This window comes from Dictyostelium purpureum, assembly GCF_000190715.1.
Source record: "Dictyostelium purpureum unplaced genomic scaffold DICPUscaffold_334, whole genome shotgun sequence".
NCBI lineage: Eukaryota > Evosea > Eumycetozoa > Dictyosteliales > Dictyosteliaceae > Dictyostelium > Dictyostelium purpureum.
In genome coordinates this window covers 17,426-35,501 of record NW_003519670.1, presented here as the reverse complement: position 1 = coordinate 35,501, position 18,076 = coordinate 17,426, and the positions used below count along the sequence as shown (strand labels likewise).

The 18,076-nt window shown below is 25.2% G+C and overlaps 6 protein-coding genes across 6 annotated transcripts; 5 read left to right on the top strand and 1 right to left on the bottom strand.

The window, feature by feature from the left end:
• Positions 1 to 182: 182 nt before the first annotated feature.
• Positions 183 to 2,036, top strand: DICPUDRAFT_82941 (uncharacterized protein; the record flags this gene model as incomplete). The annotated part of the gene is made up of 1 exon (XM_003292276.1): positions 183 to 2,036. One exon carries the CDS (start codon positions 183 to 185, stop codon positions 2,034 to 2,036), a length of 1,854 nt encoding a protein of 617 aa, XP_003292324.1.
• A 136-nt stretch (positions 2,037 to 2,172) lies between these two features.
• Positions 2,173 to 3,650, bottom strand: DICPUDRAFT_99303 (uncharacterized protein). Its single transcript, XM_003292268.1, has 3 exons — positions 3,572 to 3,650; positions 2,757 to 3,488; positions 2,173 to 2,671 (listed from the first exon to the last, which is right to left on the bottom strand). Exons 1-3 carry the CDS (start codon positions 3,642 to 3,644, stop codon positions 2,358 to 2,360), a joined length of 1,119 nt encoding a protein of 372 aa, XP_003292316.1. The 5' UTR covers positions 3,645 to 3,650; the 3' UTR covers positions 2,173 to 2,357.
• A 1,974-nt stretch (positions 3,651 to 5,624) lies between these two features.
• Positions 5,625 to 5,990, top strand: DICPUDRAFT_82939 (uncharacterized protein; the record flags this gene model as incomplete). Its single annotated transcript, XM_003292275.1, has 1 exon — positions 5,625 to 5,990. The coding sequence occupies one exon, from the start codon at positions 5,625 to 5,627 to the stop codon at positions 5,988 to 5,990; it is 366 nt and encodes a 121-aa protein (XP_003292323.1).
• A 457-nt stretch (positions 5,991 to 6,447) lies between these two features.
• On the top strand, positions 6,448 to 7,869 carry DICPUDRAFT_157024 (uncharacterized protein; the record flags this gene model as incomplete). The annotated part of the gene is made up of 2 exons (XM_003292274.1): positions 6,448 to 6,679; positions 6,800 to 7,869. 2 exons carry the CDS (start codon positions 6,448 to 6,450, stop codon positions 7,867 to 7,869), a joined length of 1,302 nt encoding a protein of 433 aa, XP_003292322.1.
• A 1,973-nt stretch (positions 7,870 to 9,842) lies between these two features.
• On the top strand, positions 9,843 to 15,447 carry DICPUDRAFT_50356 (uncharacterized protein; the record flags this gene model as incomplete). The annotated part of the gene is made up of 4 exons (XM_003292273.1): positions 9,843 to 9,911; positions 10,123 to 10,212; positions 10,287 to 10,475; positions 10,553 to 15,447. The coding sequence occupies 4 exons, from the start codon at positions 9,843 to 9,845 to the stop codon at positions 15,353 to 15,355; spliced, it is 5,151 nt and encodes a 1,716-aa protein (XP_003292321.1). The 3' UTR covers positions 15,356 to 15,447.
• A 765-nt stretch (positions 15,448 to 16,212) lies between these two features.
• Positions 16,213 to 17,737, top strand: DICPUDRAFT_57873 (uncharacterized protein). The gene is made up of 3 exons (XM_003292272.1): positions 16,213 to 16,699; positions 16,773 to 17,025; positions 17,094 to 17,737. Exons 1-3 carry the CDS (start codon positions 16,316 to 16,318, stop codon positions 17,651 to 17,653), a joined length of 1,197 nt encoding a protein of 398 aa, XP_003292320.1. The 5' UTR covers positions 16,213 to 16,315; the 3' UTR covers positions 17,654 to 17,737.
• Positions 17,738 to 18,076: the final 339 nt, after the last annotated feature.

The following is an 18,076-nucleotide window of genomic DNA, read 5'->3' as shown; positions in this document are numbered from 1 at the left end:
ATAATACCCATTTTTAACAGGAATAATACTCTTCTTCACCCATTAATCAAAAAACTTATGTTTACACAATTTTTTTAAATCCCTTCTTTCATTCACACTTGATTTCATAATTTTAAATAATTTGTAAAAAAAATCATTAATTTAAAAATCTTTTTTTTTAAATAATTTATAATAATATTTAGATGAATTGTATAGAAAATTATAAACAACCATACCAAATTTCAGATAAAATAATTATATTGGGCAAAAATCATAATAATAATAATAATAGTTCGGGTTCATCTCCATTTTTAAATAGTAATATCAATAATAAAACTCCATCCAGTAACACCATTAATAGTAATCCTATGGATAACCATATGTGCCATTTTTTATTAGAAAAAAATAACAATAATAACACAACAATGACATCTAAAAATAATTTAATTTCAAGCAATAACACAAATAATAATAATCTTAATAATAATTCAAATAATACAACTAATAATTTATTAATTCAAAATAATAATAATGAAAACTATTTTAATCAAATTAAAAACAATCCAAACTCTGGTTTATTTTTCAATTTTAAAGCAAATATAAATAACGATAACTATCCAACAGTATGTGCACATAAATCAATTTGTTTAATTTGCAATAGAGATATTCCACCATGTCTTTCATCAAGATCCGTTTCATGGGTTTCCATTTTACGGGTTGTTTTCTATTCTCTTAAAAACCTTTACCCTGAAAAGGAATACTTTAATTTAAAAAAAGATGTATATGGTTATGTTGCAACTCATTGGTCTCTAATTTGCACTAAAAAGAAGAAAACCCCAGGTTGGAGAAAACAATTACAAGATGCCCTATCACATTGTAGAAGGCTTTTTGAATCTGGTGCTGACCACCATGAATGCTATGGATTTTGGAAATTAAAAGACATGTCTGATCCATGGGAAGATAATACAAACAATAGCAATAATAATAATAATAATAATACCAATAACAACAATAACCATATTGATATTTCAAGTAACAATAATATTAATAATACTAATAACAACGTTTTAACCAGTAGTGGAAATAATATAATAAATAACAATGGATCACCTTTCTCAAGCCCATCTTCACCTCAAATGGTTTATACTTCTCCTGTATTAAGTTTATCAAATAACTCTTCACCAAATTATAATAATTTATCTCAATCAAATAGTATTACTACAACACCTTTATTAGGATCGACTCATTCACCAAGCTATTTAACTACCTCTTCGAATAGTATTAGAAATGGTTCTAGATACTCACCAAATCTTTTAAATAATAGTAATAACATTAACTCTAATGGATCAGTAACACCAAACTCATTAATATCAACACATCATAGTAGAAATCTTTCAAACAGTATAAATGGTTTTACATTACACTCATCATCGACGTCATCCACCCCATCTATTTCATCAGGCTTACTATCGCCACAATCAAACTCTTCCGCCAATCCAACACAATATTTAAATATTAATAACTATATAAACGATTTATCAAACCTTGGTATCTCATCACCTGTATTAACAAACACATTGGTATCAAGACCAAGAAGCAAATCATTGGGTAACAGCCTCTTCCAATTAGACTCGCCTACCACCAAACCTCAAATTATTAATAACGAAAATTCGATTTTAACTCCAATTAACAATATATCAAACAATATTAATTTATCATCATCATTTAATAATATGATTCAATATGCCAAAACCAAGAGATCTAATTCCCAACAATACTATCCAGCAAACAACCTTAAATCAATCTACAGACCAGAAAAACTACCAAAACTTCATGAAGATTTTAATAGCGATTATAATATTTTAAATCAAAATAGCCATGACCACCAAGTAGTACCTAATGATAACAATACATCCAACGATAAAGTATCAATTTCTAATCTTTTAAACAACTCTACTGATTCCTTTGAAGATTCACCACCAAGAAATAACAACTCTTTATCAAACTCTGATATTATATTTAAATTTTCAAGAAAAAGATCTTTTGATTTAACATAAAAAATATAAAAAAAAATATAAAAAAAAAAGTATATATAAAATAAATAAAATATAAATAAATAAAATATAATAATAACAATAATAATATGTATTATATTATAAAAATTATAAAAACTAAAATTCTTTTTTTTTTTTTGATTTAATTAATTTTAAATTATTTTTAAAACTTTATCTCTTTAATAAAATTTTAAAAATAAAATGATAATTAAATTTTATTTAAATAAATAGATAGTTTGTTTAAAGTTATTAAATTCTTTTTTCGATCTTTGTTTCTTATTTTTATAAATTTAAAAATTATTTTTTTTTAAATAAATAAAATTTTTAGAGTAATAAAGCAGCAACTAAACCAACTAAAACTAAAACAAATGATGAGGCAATTCTGAAACCACTGTTTTCGTTTTGGAATTTTTCGCTAGCACCACCCATAGTTGGATCCCATTCGACAGCTGATGGTCTGATACCTTCAAATGATTGAACGAGGAATTTGTGTGAAGCATCAGCGGTGAAGATACCTGAGATTTGGGCAGAACCGTAAACTTGGTTATCAGTACCATTGACAGAGGTGACAACATTAGCAGAAACGCTGACAGTGCCGTCTTCTTTGGTTACTTTAGCATTACTAACCCAGTTGAAACCTAAAAGTTGTTAAAATGAATAGTGAGATTTTATTAGTATCAATCAATGGGAGGTTTTAAAAAAATTTTAATAAAAATTACTTACCAGCATAGATACCATTGTCGTTTTGGACAGTGATACCAGCATTACCACTAAGATCTAAATCGAATTTACCAGCAGCATAGAATGAGAGGAGAGCAAGGCTTGATTGGTTTGATGATGGACCAGTTGAACCACAGGCTAAATCTTTGCAAAGAATAGTGCTTGAGGCTTTATTGACTTTATCATCATAATAGTTGTAAATACCAATATCAATTTTAGTTTGTTCAGCAGAAATTCTGTTACCATCAACTTCGACTGGTTGATCAGCAAGAGTAAAGTTCATTTGGAAAAGACCGTTGCTACTGGTGGCAGTAATGTGGTAAACATTGAAACCAGTGGCTTGTTTATTGGTTTCAATATCGACATCATAAGTATATTTAGCAAGATTGATGTGACCAACAATATCATCTTCACCAATTTGGAGACCTTCTTGACCGTTCTTTTCAACGTATTCAATAACGTAGGTTGGAATATAGGCTGATGAGAGGGCTGATGTTGAAATATCAATTGAACCACCGGCACCAGCACTGACTGAACCATGATAATAGAACCATTGTAAAATTGGGAATGAACCAAGAGTTGAAAATTTGAAAAATGATGTATCGACATTAACACCATCACCTTCGACTAATGAACCATCGACTGAAACACCAGTAGCAATAAAACCACCTGGGAGTTGTACTGAAGCATAAGCACGAACTACATCATCGTCCTTTGAAATTGAAACAACGGAATCTTTATTTTAAAAAAATAAAAAAAATAATAATTGGGGTTAATATATTTTTTTTTTTTTTTTTTTTAATTTTTATATTACTTACTGAAATCAAAGTCACCCAAAGCAACGTGACTTAATAATAAAATACAGAAAAGTAATGAAAATACTTTATTCATTTTTTTTTAATATACAAATAATAATGAAAATTAATAATTGAACATTTTATGCAAAAAATCATTTTTATATTGTTTTTTTTTGTAAAAAAAATTAAAAAAATAAAAATTAAAATAAAAATTAAAAAAATAAAATAAATTGGTTTTCTTATAACTCCTTAAAAATATAAATAAAAAAAAAATAAAAAATCAAAAACTATGCCGGCAGATTTTTTTTTTTTATAATAATCCTGCCTAAAAATAATGGTTATTATAATTAATTTTTAAGCAACCTTTATTTGATATTAAATGGTGTCAAATTTTATTCTTTTTAGCACAAATTTGTGTGTTATTGTTTTATTAATAAAATTGATTGTGATAAAAATGTAATCAAAAAAAAAAATAAAAAAAAAAATAAAATAAAAAAAAAATAAAAATATTGGGTTTTTTTATTTTTTTTTGGATGTTGTCCTTTTAAAAAGCAATTATTCCGTTCGGGTTTGTAAGAAATTAATATCCTCTTTGATATTTGATAATTCACTCCGTTACTGAACACCATATATTTACTATATTTGTTGTCTAATTTCGATTAGTTTTTTCACACAATTACAATTTTTTATTTTTTTTTTTTTTTTATTTTTATTTATTTTATTTATTTTATTTTATTTTATTATGAACAAACTAACCAACATGGTTTTTTTTTTTTTTTTTTTTTATGATTATTGTTTATTATTATTTATTTTAAAAACAGAGAATAATGAAAAATAATTATATTTATTTTTATTTAACCGACTTTTTGATTGAAAATTTTATTATAATAAAATTTGTTTTTATGATTATTTTAAAATTATTTTTTAATTGGTCAATCTTTTTTTAAAATTAATTAATTTATTTTTTTAAAACAATCAAAATTTGATTCTATGAATCCAATGGTGAACAATATCATCATTTTTGGATGAGTTTTTTTTTTTTTTTTAAATATTTTTAATTTCTATCATTAATAGTTTTAAAAATTTATTTTTTAAAAAAAATAAAAAGGTGACCAAAAAAAAAAAGCACATGGACAATTGATGATATCCATATGTTGTCATACTATGCCATTGTTTTAAAAAGTAAATTACTATAATTATTAAAAGTGCACCAAATTAATCAACCCAACCAAAAATATTTTTTTGGGGGTTATTACTTTATGTTGTCCAAACCCCATAAGTAATAAATGTAACGATGTGGAAAATAAATATCTTTTTTTTTTTAAAATTTTTTTTTTATAATTTTTTTTTATTTTTTATTTATTTCGTAATCACTCTTTTAAAAATGTACAACAACCAACATGCACTTTTCTGAACATAATTAAGGCATCATTAACTAATAGTAATACCAACCGAAATACACGCACAAAATAAATAACTATACAAATATTGAAAAGATATTAAAAACATTATACTAAAAAAACAACAACAATAATTATAATGTTTTAAAAAAATTTTTATAAATAGTTTTTATATATATTTATGGCTTTGTTGTGATTTTAACTATATAGAGTATTTAAAAATAAATAGTTTTTTATAGAATGTGTTTTATAAATGTGGACTGGGGGTGGGTGTCCTTATCTTTTATTTTTTTTTTTTATTTATTACCAAAAAGATAGTTTTTATTATAAATTAATGATAACAATATGACAATGTGTCTAATATTAGACATTTTTAAAAAAAAAAAAAAAAAAGTATTTAAAGATAAAGTAATAAATATTTAATTTAATAAAAACTGTTATCTTTTTCCCATTTTAGGTTAATCAAAGATAAATTTTTTTTTTTATTTATTTGATTTTTTATTTATTTATATTATATTTTTTGTTTAATTAAAAATATTTTATTATTTATTTATTTGTTAATTATTTGTTTATTTATGGAAATTTAAAAATACTATAAATAACTATTTATTTAAATAATTATAAAAAAAAAAAAAAAAAAAAGGAAATATATTATCCTTATATTAAATCTTTAAATGGTATTTTTATTAAATAAATTAAATAATGTCTTTTTGATCGCTGTATTTTTTTATATTTTTATATTCATAAGCTCCTCTTTTGTATATTCTAAAAACTGTGAAAGAATTTTTGTGCAATGTCTCACCAAATACTCTGAATTTAATAATATAGCAATGGATGATTGCAAAACCAAATATCTTACCTGTTTAGACGAAGAAAACCAAGAAAATAGAAAAAACGATATTTCAGAATGCCAAGGAAGATGTTTTTCAATTAACCAAGATTGTAAAGATGGAAAAGGCTATCGTTTTCGTATGAGCCAGTCTGATTGTGAAGGTTTTAATTATTTTAAATGTAATAGTAGTTGCCAAACAATAGAATAAAAAAAAATAAAAATAAAAAATAAAAGATAAAATATTAAAATAAATAAAACTAATTAAAGAAAAAAAAAGAATTGTGATTTGTTGGAGTCGGTGGTGGTCTGTGTGTGTATTATTCAAACACAACTTAATAATTATTATTTTTTAAAAATTTTATTTTTTTTATTTTTTATTTTTTTTTATTTTTTTTATTTTTTTTTTTTATTTTTTTTTTTTATTTTTTTTATTTATTTTTTTTTTTTTTATGTATTTCCGACAATTATTAATAGTAATAAAAAAACATCTCCCTCCCACTATTAAATAGTTTTTTTAAGTTTTTTTTTATTGTGTATATATATATATCCTCTTTTTTTAAAATAATTCTCTCTATCTAAATAATAAAAAATAAACCATAGTTTAAAAACAGCATTATAAAATAACCATTTTTAAAGAATAGATTGGTAGAGAGAAGAAATAGAAAATGCCAATTAAAAGCATAATTGGTGTAATAGATGATGAACAAAATGTTCTAGATGGCAGCACTATGAATACTTATAATATAAATTTATATTATGTCCTGGGGATAATAGATGCATTATTATTCGTTTGGGCATTATTTCAATTAATTAGGATACATATATACTCTAGAAATGGTGTTAAAAACCTAAAACCAAAATTAATATTTCATTTTATTATAGCTATCACTATGTTGGGTATGTATATTAATAATCTATTAATTTATAAAAAAAAAATCGCGTAATTTTAATTTGGTTTTTTTTTTTTTTTTTTTTTTTTTTTTTTTTTCCTATTGATTTTATAATATATTATTATAGTAAGAAGTGGATTCTTTTTTACAAGTCAAGCATTATGTAATGATTTTGATAGTGTTTTAATATGGTATGAATTATCATCAGTATTGTTATTTGCAGGTTATGGATGTTTATTATTATTTTGGATGGAATTATATAACAGATTTTCAAAACCCTACACCACATCAAAAGATTTTTGGATCACTTGGAGACCAAGAATTATAATTTTTTGTACTATTATAATTGTATCATTAGCGGCATGGATAATAACTTTGGAAGTTTGGGGCACAAATAAATCTAGAAAACTTTTAATGGACCAAATTGTAGAGGGTGTAATTAGTGGGTTGTTTTTATTGGCAGGATTTGGCTTTTTAATCTATGGTATCTTACTATTTGTTTCATTTAAGAAATTGGATAGATTATCAACTGGTCCAACAGCAGGGGGACCCATAGCAGCATCAGCATTGGTAGCACATCAACAACGTACCTCAATTATGAATCGTAGACGTTTGTTACAATCCCCACCCGAAGCAATACGTGCAGCAGTAGTTGGTAGTATTTGTACCATTTGTTTTTGTATTAGATCAGTTATCACATTGTACAGTATTCGTGAATCGATCGATAATCCAAGTCAATCAGGTACAACATCTTTTAATTTAGGTTGGGAATTTGAATTGGCCTACTTTTTCATCACTGAAATTTTACCAACTATGCTCATGATGTTTAGATTAAGAAAAATGAAGAGAAAGAAGACAATGTTTGTAAACGACAGTCATCAAAATATCGGTAGCGGCATCGGCGGCTCCAGTATCAATAATTCGAGCGATATCATAACTTACTCTCAATACTCACCTTTAGCATCCACCAAAGTTGTAAAATCCTCTTCAAATCCAAATATTCACTCACCTTTAATAATGAGACACAACTATAACGATTATGACAGCTCTTCAGACGATTCCGATTATGACGACGATGAATCCTCCTCTTCCTCAAATCACAGCAACAACTATAACCACAATCCCCATGGTGACATAGAATCATCACAAAACTATATATCTACCGCAAGTTATAAAACAACCATTTTACCCAACTAACGAATCTATACCAATCATCCCCACCAGTCTTTATTTATATATAAAAAAAAAAAATCAAAAAAAAAAAGTCAAAAAAAAAAAAAAACAAATTTTTTCGTAATCTTTCTATAAAAGATACAATATAGTTTTTTTTATTCCATAATAAAATTTATTATAAATACAAAATAAACTATAAAAAATATAAAAAAAAATAAAATAAAAAAAAAATATAAAATTATAAAATCCTATTTTTTTCATTCAAAGAAAATTTTGGAAATATATATCTTGTTTTAAGATATTTATGAGTTGGAATCCTTTGGATTCGCATGGAACGTTTTTGTTTTCTCTTGCACACATCATTTAAAAATTAAATAAAAAATATTGATTGTTTTTTTTTTTTAATACACGCAAAAATCTCACCAACCTTACAACACCATATTCCAAAAAATAAATTTAAATATATAATTTTATTTTTTAAATTATAATTTTACCAGTTTCTCGCTCGTTCCACAAATATTTTAAATTTTTTTTTTTTTTGTTTGTGGGGATCGTTGACTAAAAATAAAATGTGATCGCTTTGATATTTGAGAAATTCGCCAAAGAAATTTTTTTTAAATTTTTTTTTCAAATTTTTTTTACATATAATTAATTCATTAAACAACATTCAATTTCCAAATCTATATTTTTTTTGGTAAATTTTTACGGAAAAATCTAAAGAAATTTTTTTTTATATATTTATTTAATTCGAATACATACCACGCCAATTAATTTATTATTATATAATACGCTCGTAAATAAAATAATAAAAAAAATAAAAAATAAAATAAAATAAAAATATTGATTACTAGTGACAACTTTCAGAATTAATAACAATTTTTATTTTTGGTCGCCTCAACTCAACAAAGGGTAATTTGTGTATAATATTTTTTTGTCCTAAATTTAACGATAAAAAAAAAAACCTTTTAATTCAACATTAATCATCAGTTAAACAAATTATTTATTTTATTTTATTTTTTAATTTTTAATTTTTAATTTTTAGAAAAAAAAAAAAAAAAAGTTATATTTTACTTTTTTTTTTTTTTTTATTTTTTTTCCTAAATTTTTTTTTTTTTCTTCCATCAAAATTTTAAATATATAATTATTTATAAAATATATTTTAATCTATTCAATAAATATTTGTTGTTTGTTTTGCAGTATCCAGTCACAAAAATACACATTAATTTTTCTTTTTTTTCCAGATATTTATTTTTTTTTTTTTTTTTAAAAAAATAAAAAATAATTTTTTTTTATTTTTTCAAAATTTTTTTTTTATTTTTCCACCACCTGCGCAACACATAATTAATAATATCATCAATCATTATTTTACACAACATACACACCACTCACATCATAGTATCATAATAATTAATTAGTTTATTCTATATATAATACAGGTTTTATATTGAAATAATTTCAAGAAAAAAAAAAAAAACCCCACATTAAAATTTTTTTTTTTTTTTTTTTTCTTTTTTTGTTATCTCAAAATCAAATATTATACATTCAGCCTATTCACTCTCAAATACAGGTTCAAAATAAGTTCAAACTTTAGAAAAATAATGATAAAGTGTAGAAAGTAAAAAAGAAGCACTTTTACATTATAATATTTTTATAATTTTATATTTATAACGATACAAAATTTTGTAACAATAGTTCAACAATAAATATTAAAAAAAAAATTATCAAATTCTATCAAATTTTTTAAATATATTTATTTATTAGCAATCAAATATACTATATCAATTTAATTTTTCACTCATAGTATATTATTTTTTATCACACTCAAAATATTTATTTTACTCTTTTTTTTTTTTCCCTAAAATAAATTATTCACCCACACACACTCCAATACACCCATATCATATATAAATTAGTCATTTCATACTTCTCAACTCGAAAACAATAATAAATACACCCCATCAACAATAATAGTAATAATTTTATAATAATATATTAAAATGAAATACCAATTATCTATTATTGGTGATGAAGCAAGGCTAGATTCAGTATCATTTAATGCATTTACGGTATGTAGTTATATATTTATTTCCTCTTTTTTTCTTTTTTTTAAAAAATTTTTTTTTTTAAATTTTTTTTAATATATTTGCGTGTTTGCCTAACGCCCATTATGCATAATTTTTTAAAATGTGAATTTTTGAAATTCCACCTATTTTTTTATTTTTCATTCACCACAAAAAAAAAAAACTGCGTTATTAATATTTATTTTTAAAAAAAAAGGTTTATATGGTTAACGTTACAAATCAGATATCAAATAAACAATGGAATATATTTAGGAGGTACAGTCAATTTCACGATTTAGATTCAAATGTATGTTTAAAAATAAAGAAATAGAAAAAAAAAGGAAAAAGAAAAATAAATACTAATTATTTAATAAATTACAGATAAAAGCAGCTTTTCCAAAAATAAAATTACCAAAATTACCAAAGAAATATATATTTAAAAATAGTACCAATAGAGAACTAGTAGAGGAAAGAAAATTATTATTACAGAAATATTTAACAGATTTAGTGAAGCATCCACAGGTAGAGGAAAGTGATTGTTTAATATCGTGGCTTGCCCCGAAAAATGATGTATGTATAAAAATTTAAAATTCTAAAATATTAATCAAACATTTTATATTTACTTTTTTTTTTTCTTTTTTTAAAAGCCCGATTTTAAATCATTAAATAACCCAGATAAAAGTGGATTTTTAATTAAAGAAGGTCATGTTATAAGAAGTTGGAAGAAAAGATATTTTGTTTTAAAAGATGGATTATTATATTATTTTAAGCACCAATCAGATCCAGAACCTACTGGTATGATACCAGTAATAGGAAGTGAAATAAAAAGAGGATTGGGAGAGACTGAAAGAAAATACTCTTTTCAAATTATACCAAAGAATGAAGCATTGTTTCCAACATTTTCAATTCAAGCACGTAATGAAAGTGATTGTAATGAATGGATTAAAGCAATAGAGTTATCGCAGCAAAGATTTGAGGAGCAGGAACGTTTTAGAATAGAGGAGGAGGAAGAAAGACAAAAGAAAAATAATGGTGCAAGAATAAAAAAATCAGGTTCATTTGAATTTTCTACACTTACATCAGCATCGGCTCCAACTTCGCCTGTACAAAGTGCTTCAGTACCATCATTGGACAATAAACGTAGACCTCCACAAAAATCAAAATCCGATTTAAATTTATCAAGTTCTCTTCAACACTTAAATGTTAGCATTGGTATTGATGAACATGATGAGCTTTATATAATAAATAATACACCAACCACCTCAATATCCAGTGATAATTTACACGCAATGTTATTAGACACCCCTCCATCATCATATCAACCCTCATCATCCTCACAATTACAATTTCAACAACAATCATCATTCAATCAAAGACAAATCAACACAAATGGCTATGGTAGATCCGATAGTACAAGCAGTAATAGTACAAATAGTAGTGGGGGTGGCAGTAGCACAAATCTTGTTGGTGGTTCACAATATAGCAATAATAAACCAACTACTTCACATAAAAAAAGTTATAGTTCAACCAATCCAAGTTATATTAGTCATTTACATTATTTACAACAAAGCAATAATACTCCATCCTCATCTCCATCCTCATCCTCATCTTCATCATCCTCATCTGCATCATCTGCTTCATCCGCATCATCACTTTTATCATTTAATCAATACTTTTCAAAACAAAATCCAAATAATACTACAATTACCATCAATAACAATAGTAATTTAATAAATACACCACCATCTTCACCAAATGTTAATTGTGCAAATCAAAATAACAACCTTAATAACAATCTTAATAATATTTTAAATAATGGAGCATCAAGTGGCAACAGTAGCAATAATTCAACTCCAACTTTATTACCAAAAATTTTATCACCAGTTCAAAGTAGACAAAGATCTTCACCAAACACACAATTACCTTTACCAAACCCAAATATTTTATCAATACCTAAATTTTCATTACAAGAAGAAGATGAATCATTAAATAGTAATAATAATGGTAATCCATTAATACCATCAATTAAAATAGTGGTCGAAGAAAAACCAAAAGATCAAGAAAAAACTAAAAATAAAAAAGAAAAGAAAAAGAAAGAGAGTAAATCAACAACAGCAATATCTACAACATCAGTAACAGATTTTATACAAAATAATAGAAAAAGAGATAATAGTGCTGGTGGCAGAAATGGTACATTAAGATCAAGAGCATTAACATTACCAGTTAAACCAAACGAATCCATTTTAGCAGCAGCATCCGATAACAATCATCCACAACATCCATCCATCATTAGAGAGAAATTTATAAGCAAGACCACTCGTTATTCATCAGATGGTAGACCCAGTTTTGATATTAACCAAAAGTTGGTATCAACTAAATCAAGTGTAGATAAAAAGATTCAAAATTATATTGAAACAGTTGTAGATTGTACAGATGGTAATAATAATCAAAATAGTGTATTAATAATATCAGAAATTAAAAAGATTTCAAACAAAATTCTAAACATGAGTGTTTACGAACAAAAAGAACAAAATAGACAAATTCTACACTCAATTCAAGGTATTTTTGCAATGGCCATAAATAACAAAGAAATGGTATCCTTGGTTTCTAAATTTTTATTTATTTTTTCTGAATTTTCAAGAGTTGTAGATGTTTTAAATCCAGTTGAAAAGAATTTAAATAATTTACAATTTAATTTAAATAATAGTGTATATAATAATAATAATAATATAAATAATATAAATAATATAAATAATAATATAAATAATAATAATAATGTAAATTTACAACAAAAAAAATTAGATCAAACAAATCCTTTATCATTTAGTCATGGTATTTTACAACAAAAAAGATTATCAAGAAGTTTACACAATTTTAACGACATATCATTTTCTTCATCTTATCACGAGCCTAAATTTAGTTCAAGTTTTAATCAATATGATGCAATGCCACAAACAGTATCAACAAGCGGGTCAAGTACTCCACCAACTGCAAACACCAGTGAAACCAGTAGTTTTAGTGAAACCAGTCATATTTTATTTTCAGCTGTTACTGAAAGTCCAATAATACAAAAGAATGATTTAGCTTTATCAAGTTCTTCAGTTTATGAACCAAATACTCCAAATAGTAATAATATTAGTGCTATCAACAATAACAACAACAACAATCAATTGGTATTCGATAAAAATTTCTCTTCACCAATCGCAGAAAAAAAGTCAATTTTAACAGATCTATTAAAAGAAAATTATCAAAGAGAAGAAATCAAAGCTAATAATACTGCATCACCATTATTATCCTCATCAACATTATCGACCACTTCCATTAACAATGAAATCGTAAAACCAGAAAAAACTTTTGTTTGTCGTATTTGTGAAGATTTATACACTCAAAGTCAATTAAAAATTCATACATCATTATGTGTCTTGATCAATAATAATGATTTTAAGCAAACTCCACATGATGAACGTATTATATCCCTTATTAAACTAGCTAAAGGAGGTCACCAATACTATTGCGATTCATTGGCTTCGCCATCAAAAGTCGAAACAGAGGAATCATATAAATTAGAAGATACCATAGTCAACGAATTGGATTCCATTTTATCAGAACTTTTATTTATTCCATATGACGGTTCAGGTGATTCAGCTCAGCAATGCAAAGATATCATCTACAGAATTCAATTAGTTATAGATGCCTATCCAGACAATCTTACACTCTTGACCTATGGCAGAAGAATTACTAAAATTATTGAAGAGAAAAGAGCAATTTATGTACAATATCAAAATGCAATGCAAAATGCCCAAGCTTCAAACAAAGGTAAAAAGAGATCAATGTGGAGTTTTCTTCCATTCATTAAATTAATGACACCATCGCCACAAAAGGATTCAGTTGCTCAAATTCCATCACCAGTCATTCCAGAACCACCAGGTGTTGGTAAAAGCTCAAGCATCAGTATTAATGATTTTGAAATTATTAAACCAATTTCAAGAGGTGCTTTTGGTCGTGTTTACTTAGCACAGAAAAAGAAAACTGGTGATCTCTATGCCATCAAAGTATTAAAGAAACTTGATACAATCAGAAAGAATATGACCTCTCATGTTATTACCGAAAGAGATATCTTGGCTACTGTCCAAAATGATTTTGTTGTCAAATTGTTTTATGCTTTTCAATCCTCAGATAAATTATATCTCGTCATGGAGTATTTAATTGGTGGTGATTGTGCTTCACTATTACGTGCTCTAGGTTGCTTTGATGAACCAATGGCCAAACACTATATTGCCGAAACCGTTCTTTGTTTAGAATATCTCCACTCTCACGAAGTTATTCACAGAGATTTAAAACCAGACAATATGTTAATCGATGCAAAGGGTCATATTAAACTTACAGATTTTGGACTTTCAAAGATTGGTATTATAGATGATGAAAATAAAAGAAATAATAACAACAGCAATGGAGCTATTAGCAGAAACTCTGAAGATTATCACCAACCATCAGAACATAACAGTGGAAAGCTTTATTTATCAAACTCACCAACCAATGTAGATGGTGACACTAGCGGAATGATGGATACAAGTATGAATTTAAATTCTAGCCAAACCAATATTTTATCACCATATCCTCAAAGAAAGAATACTCTTAAAACCCCATTAAAGAAACCAGTAAAGAAAATTGTTGGAACACCAGATTACCTATCATCGGAGATTCTTTTAGGTACAGGTCATGGCACCCCAGTAGATTGGTGGGCCCTAGGTATTATTCTTTATGAATTTTTAACAGGTTCACCACCATTCAACGACGAAACACCAGAATTAATTTTCCACCACATTCTTCATAGAGATCGTGAAATCGAATGGCCAGAAGAAATTTCACCAGAGGCAAAAGATTTAATTTTAAAACTTTTAAATCCAGACCCATCCAAAAGACTTGGTGCCAATGGTGCAACTGAAGTTAAACAACATCCATTCTTCTCTGATGTCAACTGGGATACCCTTGTTTCTCAAGATATGAGCGACCTCTTTTTACCAAAACCAGATAATGTATACGATACAGATTACTTTTGGGATAGACAGTCAATGTATGATGATTCAGATGACGACTTTTTAAGCAACACCAAAAAGAATTCAAATTTAGATGACGATTCAATTATCAATCATGGTAATGGTAGCATAGATTCTCAAAATGATGATCATAACCACTTAATGTTAAATGGTTCTGATGGTGATTCAAAGAATGACTCTGACAGTTCAAACAATAGAAAGCAATCAAATGGTTCAACCAACAAACATTTATCTCCAAATAAAGCAACAAGCATCCCAAACAACTCTTCAAATCGCAAAGCCTTAGAATCATCCTCTGATGACATTGAAAAAAATTTAGCATTTGGTAATTTCTCATTTACAAATATTAATCATCTCAAAGATATGAATCATTTTTTCCTCAACAATAAATAAATTTAATAAAATCCCTAAAAAATTATTGTTTTTTTTTTTTAAATAAAAAAAAACAATAATAGTTTTAAATTTTTGTACATTTTTACAATTTTAAAAAAAAAATAATAATATATCTTTTAAATTTCATTCTTTTTTTTTTTTCTTTTTTTCTTTTATTCTTTTATTTTTTACATATAATCATTATTTAAAAATATTCATTGTTTTTTACCCCCTTTTTTTTTAACATTTAATCAAATTCTTTTTTTAAATAATTTGAGAAAAAAAATTAAAGAATAAAAGAAAATAATTAAAGAATGAAAAGAAAAAATCTATTTATATCATTTTATTTATTTATTTAAAATATAAAAAAATAAAAAAAAAAAATAAAAAAAGATATTGATAGGGTTAAAATTACTGAACAGGACAAATTTTTTTTTGTACATGGTCAAAAGAAACAAAGAATAAAATGATAAAAATAAATAATCTTATTTTCGTAACCATCTTTGCTGTATAACGCTATTGGTTACTCGAAGACTACCGTTATAATAAGGTAATTTACAAAAAAATAAATAAAAAAAAAAAAATAAAAAAAATAAAAAATTAAAAATAAAAAAAAATAAAAATAAAAAAAAAATTATTTTTTAAAAATAATGTTCGTTTATTCTTTTATTCTTTAATTCTTTTGTTATAAGATATGCCCTCTCCAGTTTTCTCCAATACGAAAATGATATATTTAAATCATAAGATAATACTATAATTGTTTACTATTATTTTATTTTTATTTTAATTTTTTTATTTTTTTTTTTTTTCACTCAAAAAAAAAAAGGTATAAATAAAAAAAAAAAAAACAAAATGAAATAACAGTTTCAACAAACTAAATAATAATTAATAAATAAATAATAATCCTATAAATTATAAATTGTTTTTATTTATATATTATACATTTAATAATTTAAAATAATACACTATTAATATAAAATAATGGAAGAATTTGTATTCAATCATTCTAGCAAACCAGCTTATTTAAAAAGTGCAGGTGAACTCAATGATTTAACAATCGTTGATGAAACTAAAGCACCAAAATTATTTCAAAAAATTCAAATTAAAAATATTGAATTAAAGAATAGAGTTGTAGTAAGTCCAATGTGCACTTATTCATCATACAATAATGGGTATGCTAACGATTGGCATTTCTCACATTATACCTCATTGGCCAAAGGAGGTCCAGGTTTAATCATTGTCGAAGCATCTGCTGTTGTACCAGAAGGTCGTATCACATATGGTGATCTTGGTCTATGGGAAGATGGTCAAATTAAAAACTTAAAGAGAATAAATGACTTTGCTCATCAATTTGGTGTTAAAATGGTATGTATATTAAATATTACAGGTGTTTAATGAAATATATTAATTATTATTATTATTACTATTATTATTAAAGGGTATCCAAATTGCTCATAGTGGACGTAAAGGTAGTAGTCATCCAATCTTTTTAGACGGTTCAAAGAATGCTATTCCACCAACCGATTCACGTGGTTGGGTTGTTAAAGGTCCATCACCTATTGCATGGAGTGATACCATGTCTGTACCATTAGAAATGACAACTCAAGATATAAAAGATGCAATAGAGGCATTCAAACAATCTGCTAGAAGATCAGTTGAAGCTGGCTACGATTTTTTAGAAATTCATAGTGGTATGCATTATATTTATTATAAATAGTTTTTACAGATAATAGATATTAATATTATAATCTTTTTTTAGCTCACGGTTATCTCTTATCATCATTTTTATCACCAACATCAAATAAACGTACTGACGAATATACAGGTAGCACTTTTGAAGGTAGAATTAAATTATTATTAGATATTATTCAAGCAGTTCGTACAGTTTGGACCACAGAAAGACCACTTGCAGTTCGTATATCTTGCGAAGAATATGTTGAAGGCGGTTGGAATATGGAAGATACAGTTAATTTAGCAAAAGTTCTTGATACTTTAGATGTTGATCTTTTAGATTGTTCTTCAGGTGGTAACAATTCAAAACAAGTTTTCAAAAATGTTGGTCCACTCTATCAAGTTCCATTTGCTCATCAAGCTAAACAAGCAGTATCAAAACTTTTAATTGGCGCAGTTGGTATTATCACAAATGGTAAAGATGCTGAGTCAGTTCTTCAAGAGGAAAAATCAGATTTAATTTTAGTCGGTAGAGCTTTTTTGAAGAATCCACAACTCACCTATGAATTTGCTCAACAATTAGGTGTAGTTATAAGCTATATTCCACAATATGAGCTTGGTAATAGAAAAAATAGAATCGATATGTAAAACAATAAAATAAAATAAAAACAAAATATACAATAAATTTAATTTCTTTTTTATATAAACAAAAAAAAAATTTATTACCAAAACCTGATTTTCGACTGCCAAATAGGTTCAATTATACTTTTTCCCTTTAAAACCATTTTCATAAAATTTTCTTCAATTTTTTGTGGAATAAAACTATTTATTCCTGTGAGAAAAAAGTATTCGGAATATTGGAAATATAATCCAAACCCAAAACTTTCCTTTTGTAATAATTTTTTTATAACAATTGAATTTTAATTTCAATATCTTCACAAAATTCAAATCCATGCTTTGAGAGAAATGTAGAGTTTTAAATTTTATGGAGAATGAATTAAATAAAAAAAAATTATTTAAATTTAAAAAAAAATTTTCATCTGGAGGTTCACATTATTTTTTTTTTTAAAA

What these genes read in the sequence shown, in the direction of transcription:
- DICPUDRAFT_99303 (XM_003292268.1), bottom strand. Translation starts at nt 3,644, where the DNA reads ATGAATAAAGTATTTTCATTACTTTTCTGTATTTTATTATTAAGTCAC. An exon ending in TTTGGGTGACTTTGATTTCA is followed by an intron (nt 3,489 to 3,571) that starts GTAAGTAATATA and finishes TTTAAAATAAAG; the next exon opens with ATTCCGTTGTTTCAATTTCA. An exon ending in CGACAATGGTATCTATGCTG is followed by an intron (nt 2,672 to 2,756) that starts GTAAGTAATTTT and finishes AACAACTTTTAG; the next exon opens with GTTTCAACTGGGTTAGTAAT.
- DICPUDRAFT_57873 (XM_003292272.1), top strand. Translation starts at nt 16,316, where the DNA reads ATGGAAGAATTTGTATTCAATCATTCTAGCAAACCAGCTTATTTAAAA. An exon ending in ATCAATTTGGTGTTAAAATG is followed by an intron (nt 16,700 to 16,772) that starts GTATGTATATTA and finishes TTATTATTAAAG; the next exon opens with GGTATCCAAATTGCTCATAG. An exon ending in TTTTTTAGAAATTCATAGTG is followed by an intron (nt 17,026 to 17,093) that starts GTATGCATTATA and finishes ATCTTTTTTTAG; the next exon opens with CTCACGGTTATCTCTTATCA.